Consider the following 18,882-nt stretch of genomic DNA (forward strand, 5'->3'; position numbering starts at 1 on the left):
GTGCACATGAAGCTCCGAGTAATGAACCCTTTCTAGAACCAACTAGCTGAAGTGGTTCGATGCCTCCTGAGGCTTCATCTCACCATCACTAGTATTTGAGGTAGGGAGCGCGGACTCCTGAAAATTAATATAAAACACCAAACAGGTCAGAATATTTGACGAAATGCCCTTATATGGCGTATAACGTGGGGGGCGTGGCGAAATGAGCGTCAAGACTGCCGTCTCTGTGTCTGTGGGCTGACGTCGACTCTAGATTATTATCGTTTGAGTTTGAAAAATGGCCACAGAAGAGCTCTCGTCCAAACTTAGCCGTCGGCTGCAGATAGAAGAAGGATCCGAGGATCCCGTCGCCGTCGACGTACCCGAACCGCAGGATCGGTCGGACGAGAAGCCGAGTACGGCCAACGCGGACTCGGAACTGGGCGCGAAGCTGATGCGGCGAGGAGAGCTGAACGAGGGGCAGGGTGAGCACGTCCAGCCCAGCATGAAGGTCTGCAACCCTTACACCGAGTTCAAAGAGTTCTCCCGAAAGCAGATCAAAGACATGGAAGGAATGTTCAAAATGTGAGTGTTGTCTGGATAAAAACCCTGAGCGAATTTCCAATGCTTTTTATGATCTTCCTCAAATAAGGTGTTCCTCTTTTCTTTTTTTTTCTTTTTTTGAAGTCATGAGTCAGTGGGTGGTAAAGATTGATCAAGGAAGTTGGGTTGTCAGGTTGTTGGTAAATGTCACATTTTAAATACACAAAACTGCAATTGTTGAATAATTTCCACTATTTGGCATACACAAGTAAGAGGCAACATGTAGAATAACACGAGTTTAAATCTAAATGGGTTCATTGAGTCATTGAGAAATAGTGTTGCATTTGTCACAGCAGTTGGGGCTTTGATCACTGATAATGGGTGTTACACTTAAATGTGATGATAGGCTCATAGATTAATAAAGCAAATAATCAGCACTGCAGCTGTAGGATACTATATGTTAAATCTAATGTATCCAGGGGTTCCTGAACCTTGAGTGATTGCACGGTCAATTAAATAACAGGCTCTTATTGAGTAAAAAAAAAAAAAAAAAATGCGTAGTGTTCCCAGTCCAGGAAGTGTTTTGCAACCCAGTTAGCAAACAATCATTGAAACTGTGTTAAATAAATGTTATGCCGTAACCATTAATTAAATTGAATCAACGTTGAGCTCTGATGTTTATTCTCCATCATTTTTCCATCCTCTGTTAACATTGAAACATCATTTGAAATGATAACTAACTTCATACTCCTTCAAATGCTGTATGTCAATGTGTTCCTGTAATACTGATGCATCTGCTTGTTTAGGCACCGCACATGTCTGCATTTCATTTTTTGAGACAAAATGCGGAATCCGCTTTTTTGAACTAGTTCCTGTTTTTTTAGTTCCAGAAAGGGTGTCATACAATTCTTTGGAACCTTCTTGTCAATAATTATCAAGAAAAAGTTTAGGTTTTGTTAATTATACGCGAGAAATATGATTCTCAAAATTTATAGGTAGTGACATTTTCAGAATACATTTTTTTACCTACTTAAAATGAACTTCAAATTGCAAGAGATTACACACAGTTGTCAAGAACTAGCTTGTGATTTGATAGAAAACGTTTGGCGTGTACCTTCCTGGGGGGTGCCTGCAAACGTTTCTTTTTAATTGGTAGTTATAGGTTTGCTCAAATTTCCCCATATTTGCTGTGTTCATGCAACTTGTGTTCCAAAACCAGAATCTAAAATTTGATGCAAATCGGCCAAACACTGAGGCTCTGATTGCCTGTTGTGTTAAAAAAAAGTTATAAAAACTACATTTCCCAGAATGCAGTCCAATGAATTACTTTCTGGATTTGAACAAAGACACAAATAGTGAGCCCAAACTGTAGGCTGTGCAAAGGTAAAATTTCATTGGAAAGTAGTGGGCCCCAAACATTATTTTCTGAAAAGATTTGACAGGTCAACTGTAGGGGTTGCTATAATAATGGTCAACGCCCTTTATTAAATAACTCCTTAACTGTAAGTCACACATTCAAATGATTTATATCCACGTGTTCCTTAAATGGTGCTGCATCTGCTGATATAAAGGCATGCCCATTTCTGCCTATACTTTTTTTTACTTTTTTTATTTCATAAAATCACCCGCTTTTTCAAACTAGTTTCTTTTTTCACTCAGAGTAGCTAATAAGATGTCGGAAGATTCTCTGGAACCTCCATGTCAATAATTATGAAACACATTTTAGATATCGTTATTTTATGTTAATATGATCTCCGAAATTGATGGCTGGGTGAAATGTTCAAATACAAATCTTTAGCTTCTCATGATGAACTCCAAATTGCATGGAATTGAACACAAGGATGAGTTTGCAATTCAATATTCATAACTTGGTGTAAATACAACCCTAGGAACACCCTTACATGTGTTTTTTCTTTTGAGTAGCTACTTGTAGCTATGCTCGAACTCTTTCCATTTTCGATATGGTTTCACATCCGTTCCAGAACCAGAAATTAAAATTTGATACAAAAAGGGCCAAACGTTAAGGCTGTGGTAGCCCATTTTCTTCAAGAGTTAGGAAACTACATTACCCCCAAATGCAAAATTTAATGAGCTTCAACACAGTTTTCAAATTGAGTTTGTGATTCAGCATACAAACTTGGGTGTAAATACACCCCAAGGGTGCGCCCTCAAACGGATTTTAAATAGATACACATAGCCTTAATCAAATTTCAACCTTTTTGCTATGCTTGTACCATGTATAACCCAAAACCAGAATTTTAAATTTGATGCAAAATGGCCAAATTGCAAGTGTTTCTTGTTGTTTTTATGTTTTGCATCCCAGTGCCACCATATTAAAGAGATGTTATGGATGAATAATACAGTATTTTATATTGTTTTTCATTAGAAAACTGAACCCAAAACTAAACTATTATTGTATTCATGTTGAAATATTGGTAGATAGTAGATTATTGAACGAACAAATTCTGTGTTGACCACAGACTACATATTCTTTCTTTTATTTGTCCCATAAGGCTTGACGTGTCATTTCTTTTCAGAGGAGAATTTTCAGTGCTCACTATCTTTGTTTAAAATTTCACCTTTGCACCACCTACGGTTTCTTTGTTAAAGCTGCAGGCTCTGGTAGCCTGTTTTCTTCAAACGTTTGAAAACTACATTACCCAAAATGCACTCCTAGGAATGACTTGTGCTTCCTGCAGCTTTGTGAACTCTGGCTTTCTGTTTTAGGCTCTGAGTGAGTTTACATAAAAGAGGAGGTGTTTGCAGCATCTGACCAATCACAAACATGGACAAGTTTACTGATAGCAGAGTGATATATTTTTTACAAAGGACAAGCAAACTATAATTTAAACCAAAATTATAATGAAGTTAAAGACACGATCCAGATTAAAAGCAGCACAGCTGCAGCTGCTAAATGATGGGAGGATGTGCAAAAACATTGCAGACTGTGTGAATGTGTAACCCACGTTGAAAGCCTCATATCAGCTCACCATAAACTGACTAAATACATGTGCGCATATATCATTAGATGTATTTATTATTAGATGTATTCTCATGACGTGTATGCATTTTTTAGTCTTAGAGGTTTTTGTTGTTGTTGCTTTTTTTTGTTCGTTTTGCACTTTGGGACTGCTCTATTTAGTTGCTGTTTTCCTCTTTTATTTCTGATTTGCACCTCAGGAACACAGCTTTTTGTGGTAGTTTTTGCATTTTCTTTGTGTGTTTGTGCTTTGTTTTTGTTGTGGTGTTTTCTTTTTGTTTTTGTATCTCAGTGCCACTATACTTATCTCAAACTGTCTATTTATTTTAAAGATCCACAGATCATATGTTCTTTCATACAGATGACCAGCCCCAACACTTTGACATTTTTTTTTTTTTTTTTTTTTTTTTACATTGATAACATCACCACCAGACACACAAATCTGATATCCTAAAACACATTGAGGTTAGATGGTTAGCCTAGCCTAGCTGTAACAAACCGGTTTTCTTCTTGATTATGTCAAGGTACGATGCGGGAAAAGACAACTACATTGACCTGATGGAGCTGAAGCTGATGATGGAGAAGCTCGGAGCGCCACAGACACACCTCGGCCTGAAAAACATGATTAAGGAGGTGGATGAGGACTTGGACAACAAGCTCAGTTTCAGAGAAGTGAGAAGAAAAAGAAAACCTTCTTCAAATTCCTTAATAGGATGTGACGTTCCTTTTCAATACATCCATGTCTATCTTTTCTTCCTGTTCTCCAAAGTTCCTGCTGATCTTTAGGAAGGCAGCAGCAGGAGAGCTGGCGGAAGACAGTGGCCTCAGTGTTCTTGCTCGCCTCTCTGAAATTGATGTCTCCACGGAGGGGGTCAAAGGAGCCAAGACGTTTTTTGAAGCTAAAGTAAGTTGAGTCTAAACTTCTACAGCAAAACACAGTCAATATTTCATTACAGTAGAGACACTAGCTTTAAGTCCGTGTAAGATAAAAAAAAAAAAAAAAAGAGTTTTAGTTTCTTCACACCACTGAAAAATGTGTCATTGACCACCCGGGCCGAATTTGAATGATTTAAAAACATAGACAATTACATGAAAGTAGGTTTGAAATTGTGACAAAATAAACGGTGCTCTCGAATGCTGCGGGCGAATCCGCTGAAAATGAGCCTGGTCGTGGGGACCACACCGCCTCTGAAGTATCTATGACGTGGAAAACGGATGCTTCATCCAGCTGTTTTAAAGGACTTCTTCGGCCACCGTAGACGGAATTTACTTCTGAACAGGAGGACGCTGACCGACAAGAAGATCAACAGTGTGATGGTAATATTTTTCTCACATTCATTCAAGTTAGCCACATGACTGACTAGCACAGCCGAGCTTAATCGACTCAGGCTGTCAATAAACAGAACCTATTTTCGTATTTTCCATATAGTTTTGATGGTATGGTGACAGATCCAATTAGCAGTCACGCCCCACACTTAAACACAAGTTTATATTATGAATTATTTAGCCATTAATATATATTTTTTTCTATGCGTACCATTTTGTTGTAGATTTTTAAATAAATGAACCTTGTAACCAGATTTGAATTTTGTTGCATATTTTAACATTTATAGGAAAAAGAACACCTGCTATTATCATTGTTATTGAGACCATAATAAGATTTAGCACAAGGTGTGTTGTCAGTTTGAACTACAGCTAAAAATAAATCCTTTCTACAGTATATCTGTTGAGCTTTAACCCTGCCCAAAACTCTCTCTATATGCATTGATATAACACCATTACATCTCATTACCTTTATGCCTCTTCTCTCCCATAGTTTTGTTTATTGTGTGTTGTCTTACTATGGAGTTCCCATGGCTCTCTTAATTGTTTACCTTTTTTTTGCAGGTACCCTGGAACTTCATGTCTCCTGTCTGCGATTACCGGCCCCACAAACAGTTTATTTTCTTCAAATTCAGTGCTTTTAATTTTTCCTCTCCTCTCACCCCAGTGAGTTCTGCTGGAGGTTTTTCCCTGTTAAAATGAAGTTTTTCCTTTTAACTGTCTGATGTGTTTCTTCCTGTTAAACAGGAGGTTGTTTTTTTCCCCCTCCCAGCTGTCACTTGTGGGAATTGTTGAATTGTTAGTTTTCTTTATATAATGTTGTATGGATCTTTTTTAAGGGCTTTACTACATTTATTGCCTTGAATTGTAATTGTGGTGGTATGATAATAAAATTGAATCGAATCTTGTAATGACCTGGATTATGGTCACAATTATTTATCTATTCAATACCTTTCCAGAAAAACTACATTATACAACCAGTAATTCTGACCCAGCGATCAGATTGGTCAACTGTACATTTGAAAAGTGCTCAAATCAGCATAACAGCACACCCTCCTCATCACTAGAAATATCACTCCGCCTTCTCAATGGGAATATATGATTGGAATTGAATTTCATATAATATGCAATATAATGTTTTTACTTTCTATAGGTCAATTAAATGTGACCCATTTGGCAAAATTGGGTCTCTTTTGGTCCTTTTTTGTTGCTTATACCATAACACCACAGATAGTCTCAAACTTAAGATCCCGGCAACGGCTAGCTTGACCAGTTATGTTTTACCATTGTGCTAAAATCTTAAAAATACATGACTCCATTGAAATCTTTTTTCATCAGATATCTTCATGCCCCACAATATGAATACATTTTGATTATATATTTTATTTAGATGGTAACTTCTTGTACAATTGCAATATGACACCACTGTCGTGCCAATAATATTGCTTAATTCCAATCTTGGAAAGCTGATGACCAGATTTTAAGTAATGACATGTTTATGTATGCCACAACTTACTTTTTTGGAATTGTGTATTGTTGGGCTGTGATACAGAAGATGGCCTGAGGCAGGAGGTCAGCCACAAGAGCAATAAGGCAGGCAAGTATGCTGGAGCAAGACACTGACCACTGCACATGGGGAAAACTATTGTTTTTTCCTGTTTGAAGTTGCGATGTGTGCAGTTGTAATGAAAAATAAAACAAGACCTTAAGAAGGAATAGAGTTTTGGCCATTGTTGAGAGACCTATTACAAACCGGTCTTTTTCCTAAACATTATGATTCATCGGTGTAGTGTCTGTTTTTCTAAAAATATTAATGCACTGCTTACTTTGTGAAATACGCAGGTAATACCATTGGAATAATGTGTATATACTTAATTAATGTCCAACATTTTGAGTGAGAATCACAATTGCACGGTGGAGATGGTGACTCAATTGCTGGCAGAAAGCAGCTCATTAGGAATGGGATTGTGGGGTTAGACATGTGACATTGCTTCAGAAGGTCACTCATACTGTGAGCACAGGAATGCAGGAACAGCCTTTGCTTCCAGCTCAGCCACAAAAGATGCAAGGTTAATGGATGACCTCACTAAAGAGAAGGTCCATAAGCTCATGGATGTGTTCTAAACATAGGAGTATATGGCGTATAGTTTGAGTAATTCATATAGTCTCATCGGTTGACAAATTGTTACTAAAATAACTGCAATTAGAAATTTTGTCCACTTTCAACACCCTGGTGTTGCAAAACTGAAAACCTGAATCTGGCAAGTGAGAATTTTTTAAATCGTAGTATTTAATCCTCACAATTGACACAACACTACCCCTCTCTTGGGGTCGAGAAATTTGATTTAAAACTGCAGTTCTTCTACAGTCCTGTCTTGTAAGTTCACACAGAGTTTTCATTGAAATGCAAAGCTGCCAGGTAAGACCTAAAATGAGGAGGACTGCTATGGGAATGAGTCTCTCACACTCTGTGCTTTTCACGCCTGGAGTTAGGTGGGAAAGTGAGGATATTCCTACTGAAAACAAAACTAATGGGATAGTTAGTTAGTTTTGTTAGTGTGAGATGATAGACTTAAAAAAAAAAATTAACAGTAAAACTGTCTATAGACACGTTTTAAAATGAAAGGTAACATTTTTAAAAACAAAATCAATTGTCAACTGAACAGTGACATAAGTGTCAATCCCAAAACGGGCTTTTTTTTTTTACATGCCTCTGGTTGCAATTTCATTGAGGTTCCAGGTTTTACTCAAAACCTTTATCTAGATATCTCGGTGAACTTTCCACTTGGAAAAGACCCTGATCCTAAATTCACAGCACATAGGTACAGTGAAAACAACTCCACTAGACATCAACCTGTATCCTAAGCAAGTTATAAAGATAGCCTGCCTACTTTAAGATTGGTTCAGCCGTTTCTCAAGCCCCAATGGTCAGAACAAAAAAACATTTCACGTCTGCGGAAGCTGGAAACTTCTACACGGTTGACTTGAGGCATCTCCCCCTGAGGCATTGTGTCGTTGCCTGGCAATGGGAACCGGCCGAATGGGTCACTCAGCTGATTGGTATGCTGAAATCTTCCCAGTTGTACTGGAGTGGACAAATTGCACGCTTTTCTTTGAACAAACTGTTTAAACTGTCACTTTGAAGGAACTGGCGCTGGTCATATGGCAAAAGACCTTCAGAAAGCCTTCATGCATGTAGTGCAGTGTAAACTTGGCGAGATGGCAGTGCTTGTAGTTGCAGCATCTCAGTGCTCATCTCATCGATGCTCTTTGATTGTTTTGTCTTGCTTAGTGTCTTTATTATTGAATGCTACGTGCTCATCGGCCAACATATCGTACAGCGATAGTCAGGAATTTTAGGTCACCAGCCTACAAAATGGAGGAGCTAGAATCTACAATATCAACACAGACAAACATTCGGAACTGCTGCACTATTATTATCACGGAAACGTTGCTAATCCCTCCGATTCCAGAGGAGGCCATGTCGCTACCAGGCCGCGCTGCACACTGATACGACAGAAACCAAAATGCTAAAACGGCATTGAACCATCTGCTGGCCACCATTACATTTTTATGGAATATAGTGAGCTCTGAAAATTCTCTTCTTATAAGAAATGAGACATGTCAACCATTAGGCGGCGGTACAACTTGGTCAACACTTTTTATTGAATAACTCCGTAACTATAAGTCTAATTCAAATGGTTTATATCAATGCGTTTCTTGCATGATGCTGCATCTGCTGGTATAGGCCATGACCATTTCCTTTTATACTTTTTTATTTTTCTGCAAAATCACCAAAAAATTTGAAACCCACTCTTTCAAACTAGTCTTTTTTTTTCACTCAGAGTCACTAATAGAATGTCAAAAGATTCTCGGAACATCCTTGTCAATAATTATTTACAAAAATATTTAAATATTGTTAATTATATGTGAGGGATATAATCTTAAAAATGTATATCTGGGTTAAATTTTTTGAGAAAATGTTTTTTTCAGCTGATCTCCTTATTAACTCAAAAACACAAGAACTGAACCTAATAACCTACCCATTACCTTCCTATAATGTCAAACGAAAATATATATTAACGACAGTGACATAAGTTGGTTATCACTGCGCAATATATTAACGAAAAGTTTTAAATTAGGACACGTCCCACCTGGACGACAATTAACAAACAAAGGGCCGGTGGCTGTAACATACAAAGGCCAACCCCAACACACAATTAATACACACCGAATATCCCCCCCAAAAAACAAAGTCCCACTGTCCCCGCGTGCGCAAACTGAAATGGTCTTCACTGTCTTTAAGAACAGTCTCCAAACACAAAAGGTCTGATACCAGGTGAAGCGTGGCGAGCTGCCGCGGCTTAATACCGCCAAACAAAGCCGCAGATCTCCCCATCGCTGTTCGTCCAGAAGTTTGAACTCCCTCTCACAGTAAATGTCCATGTGTTGGGATAATCCAAAGGATATTAGTCCAGAACGATGTGGTTCCCTTAGAAAGATCCCTGGACTCGCTGCCAGGTATTGTTCTCTGGACGCAGACTTCCCCACCTGCCCGAGCGCTCTCCCACAGGGAAGTAATTTCCTTTATTTATAGAGTCCGGTAATAAATAAAAAAAAGAAACATAAAGGCCCATGTTCATTTACTGTGCAGATGCAACTGGCCACTGACAATAAATAATTTAGTCTGACATGATAGCAAAAAAATTAACAAATTACATGTCCCTCCATCACAATGTATAAATGGCAAACTTAGGTGACCATTACAACACATTCAAATGCTTTATATCGATATACATTTTATGCAAATCAGCCACATAATGACGCCTCAGCAAATCTTTAAATATCCATGTTTTTTTATTGCACCAAAATGCATGTCTTTTTATGAATAAATATTTGTATGAATAAATATTGCTTTGTAAATATCGGAGGCCCTCAAAGTTTACTTTGGAGAAAATTTGCATGAACCAGGAGAGGGTGCTAAAGTAAATACAATTGCCTTTTGTCAAATAACTCATTAACCGTACACATCACAAATTGAGCTGCATCTGCTTATAAAGGCTACGCCCACTTTGACTTGATTTTTTCTGGAAAATTACAATACATGCAAAACCTCCTTTTTTTAGAGTAGTCTGTGTTTGTTTGTTTTTTAACTCGTTGTCAAAAGATTATCTGAAAAATGATGTGAAAATTTGAAAGAGAGGGACATTTTGGGATAAAAGACTTTAGGTTCCCCAGACAATCCCCCCAATTTGCTTGAGATTTGAAACCTCTGTCAAGTATGAGGTTAAGAGTTGGTCAACAATTTTTGGTGTGTATCCAGGGAGTTCCCTGAAGATCTTCGTCTTCAGGTTTAGCTCACTGCGGCAAGCATTGGGTTGCACACAGATGACAGGAGTTCAAATCTTAGATTTTCCGAGGACAGAAAAGGAAAATGTCAAAGGGTGGTGAGAAAGAAGTGACATTAAAGAAGTTGAAAAGATGTTTACTTTCTTTCTAGATGCAGCCAATCATGCCAATCATTTATCAATCGACTGGTTAAAATCCTACTAGCATGCTTTTGGCCTTTTTCACTGTGTTCGGTGAAGTTGGAGTTTCAAAAGACAGCAGGGTGCTTCTCTTGCGTGGGTGTAGCTTCAGGTCTGATTTTCTTTTTCCCGGGGGGAGGCAAGGGGGGGCTTGGACACCTTTATAATCGCTTGCCATTTTAGTTTCTTCTTGTTTCTGTTCTGCCTCTTTGAAACGTTCAGGGTGTGTTCTTTTTTAAATGCTTGAAGAGGTGCTTTTTTCGTCATGGGTAGTGCATCTTTTTTATATTTTTGTCAACAGCTGAAAAGTAGCACCACACCGCACTGCGTTTCCTTTCTGCCATTCTCCAGTCTCTCCACGCCTCACGTCAAGTTAACTAAATATGCGGAAAGGAAGTGTTAGGCTGCGCAGTGAGTGCTCGTCCGCTTTGTCCTCGTGTCTCATTGGTTCCCACCGGTCATGTGACACGGACCAGCGAAATATGTTCGGGCTGTTTTTTGCACAAATGTGGCAAACCTACAAAGACTAAAATAAATATTTTGAAGTGACACAGCCACCCACGTTTTGTACTTATCACTATATTTTGAAAAGGATGTGATACCAGATGAGTAGCTTGTGAGTATTGGAAGTATTGATTCCGCAGGATTGCTGCGCCCACCCCTACTCAACTTTTCAGACCCGTGTCCTGACCCGTGGCTCACTGTGACAACTGAAACATCACTAAAACTTCTCTGGGTTGCTCTGACTCACAGGTTGATGATTGCAGAACTCACCAAATTCTTAAATTTGTCGGAAAATAGTCTAGCTTTTGCTTACCCCGGGAACTCGCTCCATTTTAGGCTACAATCTCACAATTTATTCTACCATCTCTTGCTCAGTTAATGCTGTCTTTTTCATTCCATGGTGTTCACGTAGCACATTATAATCTTTAATTATACCATTTCATTTTTCTATGCATATATCATTTAATAAATAATCTAATTTTAAACTCTGCTGTTGTTGCAGGGAAGATCCCTGGAAAAGTTAAGGCTTCCAATATTTGAGTGTTGCTGCGACCCTCCTCCACCCCATTAATCTCCAGTCTTCTTAGGCCGAGCCCTTCAGAATCTACTCCTCATCTCGTCATGATCTTTTAGCATCCTTTTTTTTTTCCCATCACCACCACCAGTGTCTAGACCACACGGGGATTTCCTTTTTAATGTTCACCCTCACCCTTCTTTTGAATAAGAGGACGACAGACACAATGGGGGTCCTATTGCCGAAGACTTTTATATTCTAACGTTCTCCTTTGGGTGCGCACTTGGCAATAAAATTCCTTATCTGTCCATATATATTTAATACTGATTGAGTGACTTTTAACTCGTATTAGGCCTCTTTGAACTAGCTTCAAAATGTCCAAAATGCAGCTGCTCGTGTTTTAACTGGTCACAACAAGAGATTGCATGTCACTCCAATTCTATCCCCACTCTTCTTTTAGAGCTCTCCACGGTCAAACATTTTGGATCTCCTTCTTCCTTTCACACCGGATCGCACGCTTAGGTCCACTAATGAATTACTGGCCATCCCTTGAACCCATTTTAAAACCCGTGGTGACCGGTGAAGTTGTGGAACGCTCGCAGCCCCTGTCACTGCAATCTCTCAACTCCTGCGACATTTTTAAAAGACAGTTCAAAACTTTTTTTTTTTTAATTTAGTTAGCCTGTTTATATAGCTTCTTTATATATTACCGTTTTACTGTCTTTTCTCTCCACTAGTGTCCTTGTTTATTTCTTGCAATTGTGATTTTAAGTTATTTTAACTGTGGTTGTAATTTTAACAGTTCAAAAATCTTACTGTTTAATTTATGTGAAGCAGTTTGGGATTTTATCCCGAAAGATGCTAAACATATAAACTTTACTGACTTACTTATCATGTTCTTCCTCTTCCTTTACCTGGTAGTTTACACTGACAACAGCCAGCAGGGTGTGATAACAGATTCCTCCCGTATGCATCATTCAAAGTTATTTTTGCAACTTGCGCCATGGTAGCCCTTCTGTCAGATCAGACTAGATAGGATAGCCTTCATTGCCCTTGCACATCAATGACCTCAGTGCCCAACACCCTGTTGCGTGTTTGCGATTGTCCCTCCTCAGACTGCTTTCTGTCTGTAAGTACTTAAACTTACCCCCACTGATCAGGAGTATCCTAGTCTTGTCATTGTTTCTCTGGTGTTTACAAGTGAATCACCGCCACATCCAACAAATTCATGAATAGAACTGACTTTTCACTGCCTGTTTATATACAGTATATCCCAGACCTTAACGATGTGCCATCGCTACGAGATAATAAACCCAACAGGGGATCTTAAACCAAACAGCAGTGGAGGAGTAAGATAGGTGGAAGTGTTACCACTGTATTAGTTTTTTTTTTTTTTTATCAACAAATAAAAGCAATTTTTTTTTATGTTGCTGGTGAATACAATTGTATTTACTAAGTAGATTTAACTCCTTCACCTATTGCACTAATATGTGACATCTTACACTGAAGTTATATTCTGTGTCTGCTGGTAATTTAGAGCTAATGTCAAAGGTTCATGGGTAATTTATTTAGAGTCACGTTTTTTTTTTCTATGTATTAAATCCCTGTAGGCATAGAGGCAAAAAAAAAAAAAACGATGAGAAATGCTTAATTGTTAGTTGTGATATTTGGAGTCTTGACGTTGCTATATAAAGTGCTCCTACATTCAATAAAATGTAATTAATTATACTATTATTGTCAGATTTTCTAACTTTTTAGCAAATATCTTCACACAATTATTTCAAAAAGCAATGTTGTAAAATCCTTATGAAACCTTCTGCAAGCCCTTACAAGTTATAGGATTGGAGGAAATTCCTTTTATATTTTTGGCTGAGGAGCTCTGCTGTGACGCGACCTAACAGTTATGCGTTTTCCTGTTGGACAGGTCCATGCCATCAACGAGTCCAGTCGGTTCGAAGCAGAGATCCGCCAGGAGCAGGAGGCAAAGAAGAAGCAAGCTGAAGAGCAGAAACAGAGACAAGCTGCTTTCAAAGAACTAAAGTCTGCCTTTAAGTAATTGTTTCTCTTTTCTCTCAGGACCTTTCTCTCTCTGTGCTTTATTGGTACTGTCAGTTTGTCAATCCCTGTATTTCAAATACTCCATGTATGTCAGATCTGGGTGCCATCAGTGGAGGTCACTAGTCCATATAACGGACTAGATGCGTTATAGAAATCAGGTCTGTTTACACTGATAACAGAGAAAGAATTATTCATCTGTCTATATTCAGATATTCATTTAGCTGTGTTGCTTAGTAACACTCTCAAACATAAATAAATAAAAAGTTCAGTACATTTCATGCAATTACAGCAGATTTGTCAGGAGAGCCGACTATACTGAGCTAGATAAAGTAAACGATTCTTAAGCTGTCACCCGCCACTGTGTACCCAATGTGAAAGAGACAATTTTACCCTCAACTCTGCGGCCTAGTGTTGACACTGCTAAAAGCAGAGGGCTCAAGCAAAAACGGTTCACATGATTGTAACCAAGATCAATTTCAAGAGTATTGAGTTTCGTCTTCAGACATATAATAAACAGTTTAACAGTGGTCTTGCGTCAAAGAAACCTTCAAAGTCATGGATCTGTTTACTTAATTGTATGATAGTCTCACCTGTAGCTGAAACAAAATACTCACCAACATGGCCACTTTTGTGATTTTCTGAAGTTCTTAAATTGGTAAACTGTAGCAAATTGCCCCATCTTCCAGTTGCTAGTATTTGCATATGAGATTGGATAAAAAAAAAATTCAGAGACTGCTGTTATTACCGTGACGGGCCCAGACCATGGAGAAGCTATAACTTTTTCAATAAGGTGAAGTTTCGTTGCTTGATAAAACCTCAGCACCTGAGCTGCAAATGTTTTTTTTGTGAGCGGTGGTCCAGTTGCGTCTTCGATTTCTCTGCGTACATGACAAATTTTGGGTGAAATTAGGAAAATCCACAACAGAAATCCCTAAAATAATGCAGAAAAGCTTCCAGCAATGAGGTAATGGAGCTCAGAGAGGTGAATGTCCCTGTCCAGAACCGAAACAAGGCACTGTAGGCTATGGTCATGAAAGAGTCCACGCTTCGTACAGATGTCCATATTCAAGTTGTATTGCTGAGGGTAACATTGAACACCAGGAAAACTAGGAAATAAATGAGAGCAGCGTTAAAACACAAAGCCTCAAACAGCATAGAAACAAACACAATTTCCTGTTAATCTTAGTATAACAGTACTTAATGAGGTAACTTAATTACCGTGTTCGCCTGGTAGACCAGCAGTAGAATATCGGATGGGATAATAAAAGTCGTGCTGTTTTGCCTGCCGTCTCGCACTTTCTGGCACTTTGTAGAAAACTTCCGGATCGTATCGTTACGTGAATTACGATACAATTTTTTTCAACTTTCTGAATTTAACAAGGCAACATAACAATGAGTTTACTTTGCTAACCCGAAATGACACCAAGCAAAATGTATTTTAACCACGTCAAAGAGAAAAATACTCAACAATACAAAATAAAAGCGAGGAAACTCGTGTAGGTTAACTTCCGGTGTTGTCATAGAAACGTGTACATGCCCGGCTCTCAGCAGCGTCAGCTACGGGCACATTAGATCAGGAGCGCAACTGGGTGGATTTTCTTTGACATTGACAGGGCCAGATTGTCATGGTCAAATTCGAACTGTTGTTTTCTGAGGCGTCTGAGGAAAATTTATTTTGCGTCAACGATCTGAAATGTAGTAACCCTGCCACTTTTTTTTTCTGTTCTCCAAAACTTTGACACAAACTTTGACGTGCGCTCTAGTTTCTGGTGCATTGTAAAATCGCAAATGCGCTGGACCAGAACCCTGATGAAAAACAAGTGTAAAACAAAACTCACCTCACTTAATCACAAAGGTTACAGTTTCGTTTTGCCCTGTGCACATCACTTTTTTGACCGATTCTTGTAGACCAGTGATGAATGCATTTATTCCAATGTCAGCTACTGTGTCAACTGAGGTCTACATTTTCACCGCACTCAGCATCATATTGTCATACCCACAGTGAATTTTCAGTTGATTGGGGTGGTTTTGGTGGTTGTCATTTTCAACGCTTTTTCATGGGCCCTCTGAAGTAGGGAATGTGTCCTTTCTAACCATGGTCATTACTTGAATCATGTTTTATTCACTGGCTTCATTGCTGAGCTCTGAGGATGTAGTCATTTCACTGTAGACTGCTTTCATTTGACCACATTAACCATCACAGTTGGAAACTGTCAAAGTCAGTTATTTTTTAAATTTAGAGTCCAGCATTCAAACCATTTGGAAACCACTACCTGGCTCAAATGTGATGTTTTACTTGAACAATAAAAGGATTCAGCTTGTATTAAATTTTTTTTTTTTTTTTTTTGATGAGTCTAAACCACAAAAGTTTTTTTTTTAGATTTAGTGATTTGGAGTTTTGCTCAACAATAAAGTCAAAGCAAATTTGACTTATACAGCCCAAATTACAAATATGCCTTCGGGGTATTACAGTAGATGGCAAGTGTACGAATGTACAAGTGTAAAAGTATGGACAATCAATATTATAGTATTGTAGAGTGAAATGCTGTCACACCTAAAAGGAATGCGAACCAAATCTATGCAAATATGACCTTTTTTTTTTAATATATATTTTAAGAAATGTTTCAACTATATGCACCTGGATGAATGTGGAGGTTTGACACAGAATATCTAATGTGCCATTATTAGCCGTTAGACTGGTACCACTTATAGGGTTTACAAGCTCAAACTGCTTTACATGTTTTCGCTGTTGTCTCATTGTCATATCGGGAGTAATGTGAGCTTTGACCTCTTTTTTGCAGAATAGACTGTAGTTTGCCACGAGATGGTAAAACAAGATTGTGAGCATGTGTGAGTTGAGTGTGAGTTCTGCAGAGATCGTGGCGATTTGACGCGATTGTCTTAATTTAGGGACGGTAGAGTAGATACAAATATGTTAAATTCAAATGATTTAAATCATGCTGGGGGGCGGTGTAAACCACATTTACTACATGTACCATTATCACTCAACGAGGCAGAACAACAAACCATCTGTTTGAATGAAAAGTGCTTGTTACGCACTTTAACATGCAAATTAACATTTAGCTCCTTATTATATTAATCACCATGAAGCCTAGAAATTATTGAAATAATTTTTGGTCCATATTGCTGAGCCCTAATTTCAATTGTCTTCCTGTCTTTGAAATTTACAGTGTTAATCCTGAATATTGTTTGGTGGATTGCACCAAATCTGTTTAATTACTATTTACACCATAGATTATACTAATAATGGACTGCCATTTGTTTTAAACATAATCCAACAGGATCATGTGAACTTTTTTTTTTTTTTTTACCAAAAACTCCTATTTTATAAAATGAGACCATTAAGTTGTTGGCTGTTAGTTTGCGTGGCTGTCACTTTTCAAAAATAAGTACATATAATGTACACATAAGTAAAATCAGCTACCAATGACAAACATAATTTGTTTTGGAAATGATTATAATGCAGGGTAATCATAAAGTACACTGTAGAGAAAGTTTATTTTCTTACTATATAACAGCCTAACTACACTTTGTTGACTGTAATGTTACTGCAAAATAATGGCTTTTTTTTTTTTTTTTAAAGGGACCAACCACCTCACCTTGTTTCCACCTTCTGATGAAGGCAACAACAAATAGCTTTTTTTTTTTTTTACTGACAGGACAAGAGGGCATTAAAAAGATCAGGGAGAAATTATATTTTACGAATGCTTTGCAGTAACCTTACTTAATTTTTGAATATTAATATTAATATTAGTTTGAATTAATGGACCAGCAGTAAAAAAATTAAAAAAAATGCATACATGTCCTGAACATCGACAAATATTATTGATTGTTTATTGACTTGGAATGGTGCTCAATTGTAATGAAATTATTACATTGCTGTATCTTACAAAATACTGTTATCCAAATGATTAAAAGCAAGTGAAATAAAAGTCAAATGTGACAACATATTGTGATTGAATATAATCTTGTGTACTAATACATCACTCTGTGAATAATATGAGTGTATTCAACCGCACGACTATGACCTACATGTATTTAGAAGCATTTATGAAATGTGTATATAGTGGGTGTTTCTTTTAAACACAGCAGTCAGATGTAATCTTCTGGATTAGCACTTTTAAATAATCTAATCTTAAACATAGTCACTTTTTGTAACAGATTCTTTTAATTCTTGTTATACTTCTTTTTTTTTTCACAAAGCCACTTTGTAAATGTATTATGGAAAAACTTTTGTCTCGTAATGTGTAACTTGACATGCCTGCTCCAAGAGTGTTGTTATTGACTAAGGTTGCCGCCGCCTACCAGTTTCATAATTATGCATGGTAAATTGTCTTACCATGTTACCGGTATTTTAAAAAGAAATGCAACGAAGGAAGGTTCTCGCCTGTTGTCCTCCTTGGCTGCCTTTCAGACAGACAAGCGAAACTGAATGTGCACCCCAGATAAAGTAATTCAAATCAGCATGCGATAATTTGAATATTCCAAAAATGAACATGATGTTGTCCACAAGCACAAATATCCAGTTTGCAAAATATTGGGTGCCAAAGTAGGAAACACATCAAAGATGTTTGCCCATCTTTGAGAAGGCCATCATTTAGTGCAGATCGACCTGTCTCATTCATAACTTTTTTCCACAATGTAAAATGGTCATTGATGTATAAGGATGTTCAACAGGCCAATTATACATGTACACAGGAATTCATATGAATTTTTGAAATTAAATGATATTAGTGGGTTTTTTTTAAATCTGGATGAATTGGCAGTGGCCTAAAAGATTATCGTTTGATGGGACCATGATTTATCTTAAAATAAATACATTTCCTTAACAGCGGATTTCTGCAAGTTCTTAGAAATGTAAAGTTTTCAGAAACAAAGTAATTTGCATTTCTTTGGACTTTTGTGAATAATGATCTCATATTTCTGTTCAATAATGTCACAGTAACTTAATTTTTTCATGTAATTCACATAAAACTGAGATGATCATGTACAAATATAATTCATTTAAGCACACTGCATGTATCAGTGATAAATTGTATACTTAATATACTGCATGACAGATACAGAAAAAGATAAGACTATACTTGCTCGTCCCTAATAACCAAGACAATGATGGCTGTCAGATAGGACTGGACTTCATCAGACAGGACTGAGGTATGTCTAACAAAAACAAAAATGCTTGTGCATTAATGTAAAGTTGTAAAAAGTTCAGGATCTTGCTTTGAATTGCCTCTCACTTTTTGCACACTGTCTGGAACTGTTGCCCTGCAAAGCCCTCAGAACACTGCCCACATAAACCAGAGCGGTCCCGGTTACTGGGATCATGCGGAGTAACTCGTTAAAATGTGATCTGCAGCCGCCATTTTGGAAAAGGTCGGAAGTTGACGATTCAGAATATATGTAAACAAAACAAGTGTAATGTAAAGTATTCC

General features: G+C 37.7%; 1 protein-coding gene across 2 annotated transcripts; it reads left to right on the forward strand.

Annotated features, from left to right (window-relative positions):
* Positions 1-232: 232 nt before the first annotated feature.
* efhd2 (EF-hand domain family, member D2) lies at positions 233-17,398 on the forward strand. 2 transcript variants are annotated; one of them, XR_011310724.1, is made up of 4 exons: positions 233-564; positions 4,027-4,174; positions 4,272-4,819; positions 5,390-6,188. XR_011310724.1 is itself a non-coding variant. In XM_069694137.1 (4 exons), the coding sequence occupies exons 1-4, from the start codon at positions 278-280 to the stop codon at positions 13,425-13,427; spliced, it is 702 nt and encodes a 233-aa protein (XP_069550238.1). In that variant the 5' UTR covers positions 234-277; the 3' UTR covers positions 13,428-17,398. The 2 variants fall into 2 exon arrangements, 1 of the variants encoding a protein (XP_069550238.1); XM_069694137.1 differs by lacking the exon at positions 5,390-6,188 and adding an exon at positions 13,296-17,398 and having other exon boundaries at positions 234-564; positions 4,272-4,406.
* Positions 17,399-18,882: the final 1,484 nt, after the last annotated feature.

This window comes from Brachyistius frenatus, unplaced genomic scaffold, assembly GCF_029030835.1.
Source record: "Brachyistius frenatus isolate BFR_SWC_R1_liver_20210118 unplaced genomic scaffold, ASM2903083v1 Contig_16, whole genome shotgun sequence".
Taxonomy (NCBI): Eukaryota; Metazoa; Chordata; class Actinopteri; family Embiotocidae; genus Brachyistius; species Brachyistius frenatus.

Coding starts and splice junctions, on each gene's coding strand:
- efhd2 (XM_069694137.1), top strand. CDS start 278: ATGGCCACAGAAGAGCTCTCGTCCAAACTTAGCCGTCGGCTGCAGATA. Junction 565..4,026: donor ATGGAAGGAATGTTCAAAAT/GTGAGTGTTGTC, acceptor GATTATGTCAAG/GTACGATGCGGGAAAAGACA. Junction 4,175..4,271: donor ACAAGCTCAGTTTCAGAGAA/GTGAGAAGAAAA, acceptor TGTTCTCCAAAG/TTCCTGCTGATCTTTAGGAA.